General features: G+C 45.5%; 1 protein-coding gene across 1 annotated transcript in view; it reads right to left on the reverse strand.

Moving 5' to 3' along the window:
- The window catches only part of CERT1 (ceramide transporter 1), a 30,269-nt gene extending 14,027 nt beyond the window's left edge, over positions 1-16,242 (reverse strand). The window contains exons 1-6 of the mRNA XM_061570576.1: positions 15,786-16,242; positions 9,863-9,979; positions 4,648-4,761; positions 4,309-4,447; positions 2,134-2,214; positions 1,131-1,288 (exon numbers count right to left, since the gene is read on the reverse strand). Of these exons, the coding sequence (XP_061426560.1) occupies positions 1,131-1,288; positions 2,134-2,214; positions 4,309-4,447; positions 4,648-4,761; positions 9,863-9,979; positions 15,786-16,007 (831 nt within the window). The 5' untranslated portion in view covers positions 16,008-16,242. The remainder of the gene's footprint in view (positions 1-1,130; positions 1,289-2,133; positions 2,215-4,308; positions 4,448-4,647; positions 4,762-9,862; positions 9,980-15,785) is intronic.
- Between the last annotated feature and the right edge of the window lie 95 nt (positions 16,243-16,337).

A 16,337-nucleotide genomic window follows, 5' to 3' on the forward strand; every position in this document is an offset into this window, starting at 1 on the left:
CAAAATAATGCATTCAGAATGTAGATCATTATTAAGCGGTGAAGGTGGGGAGCATAAATGTGGTAGCATAGAAGTACAGCACAATAGATTTCGCAGCACTGCCCTCTGCTACCCACCACGTAGCCACGCAGCGGCTTATGACACCCCGTTTGTGCATGGTGGTCACTCATCCAAGCGCTTATCCAGGCAAAAAATTCTGCTTAGCTTGCAATATCTGACAAAATCGGGCACATTCCAAGTGATTTGGCCAAAGGCAGTGTTCCGATTTAACAGAATTTACCGCATTGGTCCAGGAGCATAACGAGATTGTGTAACCCAAGCAATCTGCGATTATCACTCAACCCATTTCCTGCTCATTTTGCATCAAGTTTCATTGCATTATAATGAACATTATTTTACACGCGATATATATACACACACACACACGTCAATTCAGACCAAGGTGCCAGATATTCTTTTAATTTGACTCGAGCAAGCTCGTGAGACCAATGTACAACACAATGCCGCATACCTGACTGGCTGGGGACTGATCTATAGGCGGATGTGAAAATGCGAGGCATCAACATCTATAGAAAATGACAGTTCCACCTTACATGGTGTATCTGTCATTCTCTATTTCACCGGATACAAATCTATTGCGAACGGCTTCCAACATCGGGGAAAAGCTTCGCTGCACTTTGGAAGCGAGCGAGAATGTACGCGAGACTAAGAATGCATGACTGAACGTGAAATGGTTAGAATTGTGAGCATCCACAGCAAGTGACGGCAACAGCATCGCGCGCCAACACTGCACTTGGCTGTGGGCGGTTAAATCAGTCGGTACACGTACGTGACGGTCGGAAACGTGACGGTTCTGAATATGCTCGAAACTGAATCGAACATCCGGGGGGAGGTGGGGGGGGTCGGGAAACACTCGTAAACTTCCAGAGCTGTTTGCCACGTCATTTCACACGCAAAGGTTATGACTGTGCAAGTTGAAGCTCCGCACAGCTGCTCCCCCGACCTCAGGCTGAACGGACGTTCCAGCACGGCAGCATGTATCGGACGATGAGTCCGAGCTGGAAGTGTCTTTACTTAGCTAGAAGTGGTGCATGGGGGATTCCCAGTTGTCTGCAAGGGATGCCCATTACCCGTTCCAGCCGCTTCTGCCAACTCTCCTCGCGCTTGGCCATCAGATCGATGCAGTGCGACAGCGTGGCGAGGATCCCGGCTGTCGTGGCCTTGAAAGTAATTGCTTCTCCCTTGAAGTCGATCCAGCTTATGTCCTTGGGCATGAAGAGCTGCAGGACTGGCAGTGGAGGAAAAAAAAAAAGATTTTCACGAATATCATCAAGAGTATCGCATAAAAGAAACATGTAAAGACAACGATTTATGTTATAAACTCTTGACCCCACTGATGCATAAAAGATTACATTCATTCCTCAAACACTTCCAAACTTGTCACCAACTCTGAGATAATTCATGGAAGCGTGACAGATATTTCATCAGCAATAATATTAACCTCGTGTCCTTTCTACAATTATTTCCCAGTTGTTCAACAAACTTGATTTAATGCGACTTGAACACAACCTGGCTCACTCTGGGCTTGGGGAGGCCTTCATTCAACAGTGGACTGATCATAGGTGACGATGACTTCACCTTCACCAGTCAAAGTGTTTGAATATATCGAGTGCTATTTTATTCTTGAGTATGTTAATATGTTCAGGAATTAAATGGCTAATGGTCAGAGTCTACGAGCTTCAGGAGAGAATGTAAGTTTTGCAATGCCCCCTCCCCATTGAAGAAACAGACTACAGAAACAGACTACAGAGGCGTCATCTGGTCCAACCCATGTGAGACTAGGCTCTAAGGAAAGCTGTCTCGGGTGTGGTCCAATCAACTTCAAGGACAGTGCATACATTATCAGAGTTGTGTTTTTTGTTTGCATTATGACTGCAGGTATTGTGGTCTCGTAAAAAAAGGTGTCAGTTTTGTTGCCAGATAAAAGGATAAAAAAACCAATTATCAGACTACAGAGGGTTTACTATAGTCAATAGTTTGGGCTGCATGGCCACAATCGTACAATTGAGTGCAATATAGCACTCTGACATGGCAGGCGCAACCCAAAGGCCACGTGCAAAGTTCAAGACTCACGTTTGTCCTTGGTGTTGCTCGAGAAGAAGTGATCCTCGCAGGGCCGGGGCGTTGGGAAGCCGTCATCGTCCTCGTCCAGACCTAGTTGGGCCAAGCCGGCACACATTCGTATGCACGGCAACAACATCTCAAAGCAATGACAATGCCCATAACCAAAATCACACAGGGAAGTGCCCTGTCTCGTCAGATCTTGGAAGCTAAACAGGCCGGAGCCTGGACAGTGTTTGGGTGGGTGACCACGATGCATACAAAATGTGATATGGGCTGCTTGCAGGGCTACATTGTGTGCAGGAGAGTGCAGCACAATCCATTGTTGTACTGTATTATGCTCCCCACCATTGCTCAAGCTATACGGAGCAGGGTGGAAGTATGGCGAGGTCAACAGCAAGAACCATACGGCAGGGGGATTTATAAAGATCACATTTATCCAGAAAGGCCTCATTGAGACTCAAGAGTATTTTCAGATGGAATTTGCACAGAGATGTTCGACTAATTCAGAATCCAGGAATATTTAGCTTGTCAAAGGAAACCAGAGTACCCAGAGAAAGCCGCCACGCACACAAAGGAAATCACGGATGGGTTAAAAGTCCCATTTGCCCTCCTACCATCAACTGGCCACCTAAAATTTCAGAGGGTATGAAAATTTCACGAAATCTGCATGCGATCCACAAACCCTTGCCTTTAAAAGTGCCGGAGCAAAAAAGCCCACAACCTACCACGTCATCACTCACAGACAGGAGTGTGCGCTGTGAAATAGCCGGTCAAAAGGTCAAATGACGTGGCATGGAGGCTGGATGGTGGATGCTTCTTATCTGCTGACTCTGTTGTATTTCTTGGTTAATCTTTGCATTTGCTGACTCTGTGATCTGGCCAAGACAGTGTCTCTTCTCGACTCCCCTTTTGGCCACAGTATTACAAGACTTGGCTGTGCAAAAAAATAAAAATCCCCTGCCAAACGCTTGTTGTTGTACAAATCACATAGCATCAAATCATTTTTTTTTCACAACAATGTTTTGTGGCACATGCTCCCAGGGGCTGTGACCCCCACCCCGCCTCAACTACAGAAAATACTGGGATTTGATTGTGTAAGCCTCACGGGAATTTCACTTTCCACCAATCTCGTCAGCAACTGGGTGACACGGAGGTCACAGGTAATCTCCGTTTTATCCGGAATTGAATGTAGCTCTTCTAAGTAAGGTCATGTCTTGTTTGGCGTCTGCCGCCTACGAATATGGCAGGGAAAACGGAAAAAAAGACAAGTGCCACACAGATGCTTCAGTTGAACCCCCCCCTCCCTGTGGTATGAGAGCCCTTAAAATAGAGTACTTTGGAATGGGCTTGGCCGCAGAAAAAGGAACATATTCGCAAAACAGGCCGTCACAAGGTTTAAGCAACAATACACATTTCATCCACACAGGTGGCTGGGTGACTCAGATGTCAAATTACTAAACTGGCACCACTAAGAGCCTGGGTTCAAATCTAGGCAGAAAACCTACACGTTGCCAAGTGTAGGGAGTTGATAGCTAGTCTTAGCCTGGCCAGTCACCAATGACTGCACACAAAAAAGCAAAGGCATTCAATTTGGTTCTGAACTCAATCTGGATAAATTCCCAATCCGAGAATGAAATTATTATCGGTGTAACCGTCAAGAGATGTATATGCCTCTCATACGGCATAGCAGGTGGGAATGTCTTGCCCTATACTGTGTGGATCAGAGGTCGCTTTGAAGGGATCTCCGAAGTAGCTCTGCCTCCATGGGCCATTCTCAAATATGAAGGGCTGCACTGCTGTGAGAGAGATCCAAAGGGACTCGTCTGCTGAAATGATGCCGAAAGCACAATTGGAATAAAGTACATGGAAAAAAATCACCAACGTTTTAAATATATATATAATATAAATAATATCCAGACATTCTGCCCAGTGCTGCCTTGAGCCACAGTCTCATTCAGCCTGTCACAAACTCGTAAAGTCTGTGGCTTTTGCTCACTGCGTTTCTGTCACACAGCCGCTGATGTAGAAGAATGACATTGAAGGAAAGAGTGCAAGTTTGACCGAAGCAACAAAGCTAGTGAATGACAAAGATAGGGAGAGTTCATTGAACCACATTGCCACTCTTGAGCTGACAGGAGGGAAAGGAAAAACAACAACAAAATGACACACGCTGGCAAGTGTCACCTCTGTCTCGGCTCAGCTCGTCCTTTGACACCGCGTCCGCGCAGACGTCAAAGTACTTCTGGAGCGTGTCCACTTGCCGGCAGAGGATGTCCCGGAAGGTCTCCATTTCCGCAAGTTTCTCCCGCAGCCCCAGCCCCTTCTGAGAATTGATCAAACAAAACACGTGCGGCCCACGAAGTTCTCAGGTGTTGTCGCAGCATTTGGTCGATAGCAGTGTGCAGTTACCCGATGGCGCAATCGTCAGGATGACGAACATCACATCGTCATTTTGCCTGCAGTCGAGAAATACGAACGTCGGAATTGCCAGCAATGGTGGGATCGTGATGTTGGGGGGCCCACCTTGAAGGAGGAGGTGGATGTGGTTGAGAAACCACTCGCCCCGGAAGTGAGTGACAGCATGGAGCCGTGACGCCGGAGGCTGGACTCGGATCCATACCCCGATTCTGTCTGCAGCTGTAAACCATGAAGACAAAGACTCGCCCTATAGCCATGTATACCATTGGTGTATGTGCTGTTAGCGTATACCTATTAAGGCCATCACAGCACACGAGGGGATGGCATAGCCAGCACAATGCCCGACCGCCAGTCTCCGCAGTGGCAAAGTTTAAACACTGAACCAGATGCTCATTTAAGGGCTCAGTTGAACCAGGAACAAGTTCTGATACCACTCACGAGCCATGGTCGGGAGTCTAAGTCAAGTAACTGGGTACTGAGGGTAGTGCACAGACCACTGCACCATCACTTTGTGCACGTACATAGCAACATTCTCATGTGCAAACACACTCACATCCAGTGTCCCACGAGAATGCATCGTACAGATCTCCCACGGTCTAACGAGCCAAAACAAAGATGTACACAAGCGCAGCCCCCTCGCTTAATCTTGTGGGAAAGTGCTCAAGGCTTGTGGAAAAATTGAGGAGATGCGTCTTGCACTACTGGACAACTCAAATATAGGCCAACACACTACGAGCCAACACAAAACACAGCAGTCATTGCGAACTCGTACAGTGTGCTGGGCACACACCCTCTACGTAATCTCATGCGCCACAAGTAAATTCACTCAACCTCCTGCAGTTCAAAACAAATTTGGCCCAAGCTGTAAGCCAACTCATGAGCGAGTCTTTCCACGTTTTTTCGTCTTCCGTTTACATTACCAAGGCCCTCAACATGCATACCATGTGGTGATCCCGACAGCAACGATGGCTGGTGGGGGCGGAAAAGAGGGTAGCTCCAGATTTAAGGGACATTTTAGAGAACATTTTAAATCATTTATTTTGTTAATGAGTTTTAATATTTTATTCTATTTTAATATAATATGCGTTGTGTATAATTCATTGGGGAGGTGTTCTGTGAAGCTGACGAGCTGCTGTCATCTTGCAAGGATCCCTTTTGGAAATAAGATATCAATCTCTCTTGAGCCGGGTCTTAGCATGGTTAAATAAAGATTAATATTAATGTCACCCAGTGAAATGACAAGCGTATGTAGCAGAATCTAAATATTTATTTATACTGGAGGAATCCGATGAGCTATAGAGATCTTTTTCACAGATGTCCATTTGGGGTGGGTCAGAACGTTACAACAAACAAAATAAATACGATAGCAGTGCAAAGTATAGGAAAGGTTAACAAATCATGCAAAAAAATCAAGTAAAACTAACCTATTTTTATTTTACCAGGTGAAGCCCACCAAGCCATTAGCTTATTTTTCAGAAGCGACCTGGCCACAAATTATAGCTCAACTAATTGGCTTATCACGTGGAAATTTAGGGCAGACATAATCTAAAACAAACGTTTCTATCACTGCGTGCCCGTTCTCGGAGCCAAAATGCAGTCCAAGACTTCTGCTCGACATTTTCCATTTCCAGCGATAGGGCCCCAGTGATTCCTCGCCAACCCCCTGACCTTTGCTTCGACTCATTCCCATGCAGTCCCACAAGAGGAATCATCGTCTTTAGTACCGGCAGTGCCCAGCCTCACGGCAGGAAATGAGCCAGGAAGGAAAGGGGGTGAACAGAGTCGTTGGGGTGTGCGAGTTGGAAAGCCACGAAGAGAACGCAAACGCATGCGGGAACAATACAGCGGTTTTAAAAAATGTATTTGCATAAAGGAACAACTTTAACGATGTGCATCCCGGGCGATCGTGTTTATCACTTGTGTGTATGCGCTTACGCATCGGTCAGCCACGGCTGTAAACTAGCACTGCACAGCTGTGAATAATGATCGCCTCGTGATGCAGCGTCACGAGTCGGGAGCTTATGAGAAGCGCTTTTTTGTTTTGAAATCGTTACGTAATCCATTATTATTTATTTTCGATGACGAGACCCCCCCCCCCCTCCCTACTTGCACATCATGTTCTGGCAAGGGCCATTAAATAAACAATGGACAGGATTCCAGTTAAGCAAGCTTTCAGCAGCTTCACGTCACAAACGGTTTCAGAGTTTGACAAGATGCCTTCCCCGAGTGGTCATTATCAACCACAACCACCCTGCCCCGTTTGTAATGAGTCATTGACCACTTAGGAGTGGAGTGCTGGGTAAAAAACGCTCCATTACAACATCCTCCTCACAGCATATCCATTACAGGAGCCTCGTGGTGGCCACTGAACTGAATGGCTTCTGCGTGCTTGCACATTCTACTCTTTGCCACCTTTTGGTTTGGACAATGGATATGTGGGTCATAGTTATCGGCATGGCTGATGATAATGATGATTACGAATGGTGTGTAGACTAGACATTAACTGGATAACTTCTTTGAAAATAGAATCAGGTCAGCAGGCCACGGACTGTAAATTCTTTCTTTCTCGACGAATACTTTTATTTTTAGAAAAACAACTGAAATGAACAAAGAATTACTTAAAGCTAAAATACCACCCTACCAAACAACATCAAGTGTTTAGAATCTGTAAAACTCGCCTTGTAGCGATTCATCTATCATCACTATTGATTATTATGCTCGGTAAGCACATATACAATGACGTGCAAGTATCTATTATTCACAAGTTATGAAATATTATACAAATGTTACAATTGGCAAGCCTATAAGGCTGTACAAAAGAGATAGATCAAATGAGAAACAACACAGACGAGAAAGCACAAAATTATCAACTCGCTGCACTTGAGATGTCACTTTAATGATGAGTGGCTCTCAGCTGTGCCAGCTCCGTGCTTTGACACTATTTACCAGGCATAATGCAAAAATGTATTCCTACACTCAAGGACACACGCTTCAAATTGTGCATGTTAAATATGGAATAGCTGAAACTCATGCGATGATATGCTCATGTTACATTTTGGCTAATGGAACAAACAAAACTGAAAAAGGCAAGAATAACTCCAACAACACGCACAAGGCAGCAAAACCTGGGCACAAAAAAATCCATTCCTGAATCAAAACAAGATCCTAAACGGTGACAATTCATCGAATCGCAGGAAGGGTTAAATCTGTACACTTAGTAAAACACGGTTGAATAACCAGCAAGAGAGCCAGCCTGCTGTATAAGCAAGCACTTGTTGGAAGTCATGGACGTGCCAGTGCATTCATCAGAATTACGAAGGCGAGCGTGAAATTGCGCACGCGCCGCCACGCGTAGCCAACATGTGACGCGCATCCAACAATCGTCCCGTCCACAGCGTGAAAAGCCAGCAACACCGCACGCGGATTGAGCGGAATGCAACGGGGGGCGCCCCTGCCGGCCGACAGACGGGCACGTGGGAGGGGGTACGGAGGGAGGGCCTGGCGGGGGGGGGGGGGGAGAAAACGTCGTCGTCGGCGTAATGGATGTTCACGGGTGTGGCAGAAACAGGAACCGCCATATAGAGCGCTCACAACTGGCGTCAAACCAAAACCACCTCGCTTAAGGAAATTGACTCGCACACATCGATTGACCCCCAGGATGTCAAGCTGTGTGAATGTAAAGATATTTGTTTACCTTTTTTTAGATTCCTATGTCTTGCATCCAGCCATTTATCTGCCTGCAGTCATGTTTATTGGAGTGTTTTTATACCAGAAGCAAGGGTTGTTTACACAGCAGCTCCACGATGGTGTAATGTCATGTGCAACCGAAATGTAAAATCGAGTGACCCGCATGCATACGGATTAGTAGTTTGGCTGAGAAGGCATATTAGTCAGCCTGTTATCCTTCCTCCATGCACACTCATCGTTTAGGAATGTAATCCCTGGTTGAGTAACCCCCCCCCACCCCCCACGTGACCAATGTGATCAAATCTGGGTGTTCTCTCTATTACTTCCCTAGCCCGATTGTCAACAGTAAAAACAAGCATGACCTTTATAGGTAGACACTGCTGGACTCACATCCCTGGGTTTACGGCAGTATCATCGCTCTGCACAATTCAAATATTGCACCATTATTTGCAAGAGTAATCTTTACCCCAGACAGATAACGCACTTTGAGTCTTCTTTTTCTTACAGCCAGCTTTCGTCGTCATGGGGTCGGTCAAGATAACATGATTTTAGCGATAAGCAAGTATTATTGAGATGGACATTATTGAAATGAGAGTAAAAAGTACTGGCATTGCATATGCAAACGGTGACCAAGAAATTCTGTTGAAGCCACCAACGAACCTCCTTTCAATGGGAGGTCGCTCCTCCTCCACAGCTGCACACAGCAGTCGTTGGGGCCCTGCCCAAGTCCACGATTAAGACATTCCTTATTTTTCCCCTCCGCTCGCGACCAACTATAAAATGCATGCATGAGAACACCGTTTCTGTACGTTTTCTTGAGATTGCGGTGACATTTAGATGGTATACGAATTAAAAATGTATTCGTATTGACACCGATAGACTGGCGCAGCCCAGAGACACGCATCTGGTAGGGAGGAGCGTGTACAAGTGTAACCTCCGGAAGGCAAGCGGGCTTTGTCCGTGGTCCAATTTGCACAGCCAATCCCTCCGGGATTGTGCCTTGTGTACGAGCGGCAGGTCTGCTTTATTGAAATGTGCGAAGACAACCCTACAGAAGCTTAAATGTGCAGTCTCTCCCAGTGCCGTGGCATGAACTCCGTGGCCGATTGCACCGCGTTTTCATTTTCCACCATACGAGGACACGGGTGACCGAAACTCAAGATTGGAACCCAGGATCTGAGCAGTGCTGGCTCGGAGCACTATTAGAAGGCAAGGGATGCATCAATTCATAGATTGACATGTATTCTTACACCCATGATACATGGATGCATTCGTGTTTGTCAAAATAAAATAACCGTTACAACGTTACAAACGGTAGTTTCTTAAATCTCATCGGAAACCTGAATTTGTGAAATGCATCGTCTTCCGGTGGGGTGAATCAATGATTCATAATATATTTAGCTACTTTTCATATTAAATATATCAACGTCACATTTAGTCTCATGGACCAAACGAGACTGAACTAACCAGAAACGATACAAATGAGAAAACAAAAACAAGACAAGAATCGAAACTCCAAATTATGGCAATCCATCGAACTGCCGTGAGGCAAATCGTTAGTGGCGTCCTGTCTATTGGGCCCTCTTAAGCCACCTTTTGTGCATCTATAGACGTCGATGAATTGCAGCCTCACCTTGTGATGTTCCAGAGCCTCCACCCACATTTGCCGGTGCTGAGGGTCTTCCGCACGGAAATACCACACGCTGTCGTTGACCGAGATGTCAAAGCGGCACTCGTCAAACTCGTGGGGCTGCAAGACAAGACACGACCAGAGCGCACGTATTCATCGTCAAGTAAAAGTGTCCGCCACCCCAACCCCCCCTTCTATTCACCTTGCAACCAGAGTTTGATCCACGGCCATGGCTATCAGTGTAAGGAGTGGTATCCAAACGGATCCTAGCCCCAATCCACAGTGACCAGCATGGCATGGGGAGGTCTTCATCCGGGATTAGATTGACAAAGCGCTTAACGGTAAATGAAAACACATTTACAGTCAAAAAATGATTCTCCATGATTGCAGTTCCCGTCATGCAATTAAGTGAATCTTTAATTAAAATTATTACTGAAAGTCACATGGTTACAAAGTGCAATGAAACGATTTGAATATAAACCCGTGGACATTCAAATTGTGCTTTTTATGAGACCCAGTTATTTTTACAACAACATATTAGACGTTGCCAGAAATATACGGATGTGCCACAGTGAGTCACTGGCACGGGGGTTCTTGGCAACCAGCGGGACGTGCTCGATGGCACACAGGGCCATCGGCGCCACCGGGAGCTCCGCCGCCCCCACCGACGGCGCCGAGTCATGCCCCTCGTAACCCGTGGTTCGAATGTCACCGTACCGTCACGTAAGTTCCAGATGATTGCAATGACTGTTTTGCTAAACTCCTAAATCGACAGTCTAGCAAGAACGTCGAGGTGCATGCTTGGAATTACACACGAGAGACAGGAAAACCATCAGGTGGATTAAAATAACAAATACAAGTTTGACACATCGCATTGATGGGTCAGAAAGGCAAGTGGGCTTTGGTAGGACACGTCGTTGGAAGGGATGATGGGCCGGTGGTCGAGGTTGCCGACGTAACGGCAGCCAGAGGAAGGAACAGGCAAGAGTTGGTGCCCACCGCTGACACGGAGCAATGAAATCAGTTTGTGTGCAAGAACTGGATGAATTGTTGTGCTTTGCGAGGCCAAGATACAGAGATAGTGACGGCTTGGGGAAGCCTTCAGCCAACAGTACATAGAGGTCTGAAGATAAAAAAAAACTGTACGGACTTCAATCAACATTTTAATAACACATCGAATCCTGAAAGTAAACCGAGGAGATGAATACATGCCTTTGTGGACTTTTCATTGAGGCCTAACAAGACACCTTTAACATTGTAAACAGCACTGCATGTGTATAGACTCGTGTTTAATGTATGTGCATGATGAAATTCAAAGACGATACAAACTTCGGGTAAAATGGCATTCACAAAAATAAGATGATTAACAGTATCTGCAAAAGCGTGAGGAATGAATTAACGTGTCAGCCTTACGTCTCAGAAACAAGATCAATGACTGGTTTGCGAACAAGAATAGGAGACGTGATGTGTGGTTCAGAGAAAAAAATTTATAATAACAAAAATCAATAAGCTGCAGGCAACATCAACATGTACGTGTCCAACAGCTAACACATGGACGTTATCAGGCCGCTAACAGAGTCTACCGAATCACACAACGTTAATGGTGTATTCTCACTTTACTGCAACTTAGCAAATTTATCCGTCATGTGCCAAAACATGGGGCGCCCGAGACACATTATATTTACTGTGCTTTTGCACCTTAATGAAACAGTTGGATTAAGCGATAATGCTCAGGATTTGTAGCACATGCCATAGGATTTACTAAAAAAAACATCGCCAACAAGATCTGGAATTCACCACACATTTGTCGCAAGAGTGCATGCGGGTTTAAAAGCAGTGTTCGCCTCCACATAAATCCACAAATTATCATTTGAAACGAGAGCTGGAACAAGTCAAGTAAAATTGTAACGGATTACTTGGGCACATTTAAAAATGATAGGCGTCCCAGACAGGCTGTCTGCCAAAGGTGGAAAACCCTCTAAGCCACAGCCAGGGTGCCACGGCCGATGGCGCCAATGACGTTACCAACGTCCGGTCATCACCTCCCAACCAGTGGCACAAGTGGGAAGATAGGAAGACTTCCCCCTCCCCCAACCCCAACTATTTTTTGTCTTTTTCCGAATAGCTGATTAGGAACGGAACCGATACTCGGAAGAGTTTGACATCTAAAATAATCGGACAAGCGAGAGTTATTTGAAACAATATCGGGCTCCAGCAATGAGGAGCACCCACAATGCCGTGGAGAGAGCCGAGAGTTGCTTGGAGGGGTCATTGGGACATTTTTCCTGGCGACTTAAACATTATCGGCAACTGTCAAACTAGCAACGCTCCTCAGAAGGATTGGACTGCTGTATGCTGGCATCATGGCCAGGGTTAGGGTTAAATTAATTTTCTTCTGGAAGTTCACGTGACTTAAAAATACACAAGGCCTTTTCATAAAACGAGATGCACAAGTCACATGTGACTGCAGCGCCTTGTACAATATGAACTCAACAATTGTAAACTGCCTTTTTTTTAAATAAAGATGGGATACACATACACGTTGGTGATCTGCAGCAAAGCAGGAAATTGTTTCACAATCTGAATATGTATTTATACTGGAGGAATCCAATGAGCTATAAAGCAATTTTTCACAGATGTTCAGTAGGGGTGGGTCGAATGTTACAAAAAACAATAGGAAAGGTAAAATAAATTACACTAAAATAGACAAAACTAAACTTTTTTTTATCTTACCAGCTAAAGCCCACTGAGCTATTAGCTTCTTTTTTCAAAAGCGAAATGGCTTATCATTTAGATGGGTGTGGAGTCGAAATGTTGGCAGTTGGGTGGGTGGCAGTGGTTGGTCCACTACACGAAGAAAACCGGCCACTCAAGTTCGATACCCAGTCACGTCTTACATTAAAAAAGACAGTCCTGCGTGCCACCTTTCAATCTACAATAGACTGTGTCATTAACTCCACCACCGTGTCCGAGTCCCCTGGACTCACACACGGTGGGGGAGGCCTTTATCCAGGTGTGGGTATACAAAAAATATTTATATACAAAGGCAGAAATGCATTTAATTACTGCTCATCACATGATTTATGCATTTGACTCAAACAACACAATTAAGGCTTCTGTACAATGAGCATATTTCTCATTCATCTCCACAGTAATTATGGTTTTGCAAAAGCGTGCCATGGTCTCATATGATACAGAATTCCCTGAAACTTGTTTCTTTTGAGTTCCAGGAATCTGCTGGGCAGTTTAAAACTCATCATTATGACACGTGGTGTAATTTGGATGGTAATTACAATATTTTTTATAAAATTGAATGAGATATCACAAACCCAGTTGATAAGTTTATTTTACCTGAATGTGTCGACACTGTGGTGACTTGAGCATTGTGTGCTTGTGAAGAAACGTGAAACAATGATTTCAACCTCAATTAGTCATTATTGCTTAGCATACATACAATGTCCAAGTAAAATTGCCTCTTCACGATAATTCTTTACTGTGTATTGTGAAATATATCCTTCAAGTTGCCGATATAAACTGCGCTAATAATGGCTTTGGAAGTTTACTCAATAGTTTTCATAAAACAAAAAACTATTTAAAAAATAAAGACATTCTCAGTCCATTGATGGATGAAAGCCTCGCCAAACCATGCCGGTCATGGTTTTTTTTTTTACCATACTTTACCACGCTGGTCAGTGTACATTGGCAAAGGTGGAGGTGTGGAGGGTGGCACCGATTCTGGCATCACTCGCTGCTGATGTTTGCCGTAACCTGGAATTAAACTCCGAGTGCATGGGATTTAAGCCCAGTGCGCTCGCATCTTCACCACCATAATACATGTAAAATGTTCTTTTCTCTCAAATCCTATTAATTTCAGAGACCGTATTAAAATGACATTCACAAGGTTGAGAAATGAGCAACACATCTCAAATATGTCATGAAACATTTCAAAAATCATTCTACGGCTCCTATGCACATGCGCGTTGAATGGCTCCTCATGATAAACAGAAATAAAGCCCCGTTAGCCAAGGACTGCAGCCCTATTTGCATGAAAAGTCGTGTCTTGTAATGACAATTTCCATTGCAATTTCAGTTAATTTCCTCTTGCGGTCCTACATTTTTAGTTTTAAACAGATTTAACGTCATAGAAATCCTGTCTGTCCTTTGCTGATCAGATATTGAAAGTAAAACTCAGTCATGCAGGAAGAACCCCCCTCATTAAGTGACACCGACTTGGCTTTTAAACGTTTCTGTATCAGATAATAAAAGCTTCACTCATCAAGCTCTTCTCCTTTATTGTATTCATTTCCTGTGTGTATATTATATTGCTGCGGTTTCCACCCTATTGCTTTGAATTGCAGAGTTGGTTTGCAGTTCTGTATAGAACTGTAAAGAGAATTGTAGCTGCCCTACAACCTAACAGCAGCAATAAAACCTGGAAAGTGTTCTGTAATGCCTGTGAAAATAAGCAGCCGCATTTACAGAATTACCAGCTATGGATCCAAAGAGAAATTTAACAGCCTTAACCAGCCAAAGTTGATAACGGCTTCCATAACGACCATCAACCCCAGCAAGACCTTTGGTTATTAAGCCGATAGCAGATGAGACTGTGGGTGCTGCAAATTCACTCTCGCTGCTTATTACATGGAGGCAAAGTAACTCAGGTGGTGCGAATTAGAAGACAATTACAGTGACGGAAAACACACATTTGTGCGCATGCCTTGCGCCTTACTAAAACAAACAAATACCTGTACTTAATGGCTGGAAGGCAGGGCGATAGTAAAGTGCTCTTATCTGAGCCCTTTAGCCAACAGAAGCAGAGTTCTTCAGTGAAAAGCACTGGGCATCTTGAAAATGCTACTGTTACATGTACAGGTTTTCGTCGTAGTCTGTATGGTGAAGGTACAGGTAACCCCGACGGACATTGTCAGTGTCCTTCATGCATCCCAGTAATACATTAATCATCGCCCGTGACTAAAAACAATGTGGCCTGTGATTGCACAAAAAAATCTGAAACCATAGTGATAAGCTTTAACAAACAACAGATTTGGGCTTGGATAGCAACACAATGACTCACTTTAAAATGTAACCTTGGGTTTCCCTTGGCAGGAGAGATCGGTGCAAGATGCTGGTGAGTTACCGCAGAAATTACCGGACCAACTCGATGCCACACGTATTAACAAGGATTACTAGCCGCAAGCTCACCTTACCATTACGAAACAATTGAAGAGGTCGTCGTTTAATGAGTGGCTGCTTGTATTGATGTGGGGGGAGCAGGAGTGGTTGTGGAAATTATGTTAAATTATACATTTTACGTACGATTGTGGAGTCGGATAAGTCCCTTTGCCAGGTTACCTGGGGTCATATTAGCCGAGTTGTTGTTACATTAGCCTGGTGGTTGTGGTAGTATATCGGCTATGATGCCAAGCTGTGAAGCAGTGATATCAGTGCCGCGTGTATGTGGTGTCAGAGATGTTGGCTATCGTATAATGCGGGTTCCATGTGCATCAGCGTATTGTTCGTGGTGGTCCAAGCGGGATTATGGTGACATACGCAAAGTGGTTGTGGTATCAATTTTCGAAATTGAAAACGCATTTATTGAGAACAGCTTTTTGTGTTTCGTTTGTTGTCCTGTCCCACCGCACGCACCTCCGGTTAACACGGCTGGCTACGTACGGTGCGAAAGAAGTTCTACATACATCAAGGGGGGTGTGTGTGTGTGTGCGATAATGAAACCAGCCACTCACTCGATATCGATACCACCGTCATGATGCGGGTAACACGAGTACCCCGTTTAGCACCACCACTCAAGCGGACACAACACAAGCACCCATCACCACACAACAGATACCCACCCACCCAAATCACTCACTCGACTGACACCACACCAAACCCAACGCTAATCCCATCATCGAACACACTCGCTCACCGTGATGAGCGCCTTGGCCAGACAAATGGCCCCGCGGCATCCAAACTCGCTCTCGTCGGCCGAGCGGCAGTACGTGAGCGTCCCTCCACGCACCGCCACCCATCGTCCCTGCCAGCCCAGCAGGTAGTTGGTCCACTTGCTCAGCTGCCCACACAACTCGCCCGCCTCCGCCGCCGCGTTCTCCGCGCTCTCGGCCTCGTCGTCGTCCGACGCGTCGTGCATGGCAGCTGCGACAAGCTGCACCACCACCACCACCACCCCCCCACCGGTAAACGATGCTGCGCAACTGCGGTGACGGCGATATTATCAAGAGCCACGGCGATTAATAATAATGACGGATGTTAGGGGAGGGTGAGGGTGGTTGAGAGGGAGATGTGTGTGTGCGTGTGTGGGGTGTGTGGGGGAGGTAAACACGATACAAGACTCGTGCTGGAACGAACCACACTCAACGCGAATGATCCCTGACTGCTGCCGTCCCTTATATAGACCGCGTGCAGGCGACGTCACCAACACGCGCCAAGCAGTGCATCGCCGCCATCTTGCTAGAGGGAA

The sequence above is a fragment of the Lethenteron reissneri genome, chromosome 46 (genome assembly GCF_015708825.2).
Source record: "Lethenteron reissneri isolate LAM-NWPU_2019-01 chromosome 46, ASM1570882v1, whole genome shotgun sequence".
NCBI lineage: Eukaryota > Metazoa > Chordata > Hyperoartia > Petromyzontiformes > Petromyzontidae > Lethenteron > Lethenteron reissneri.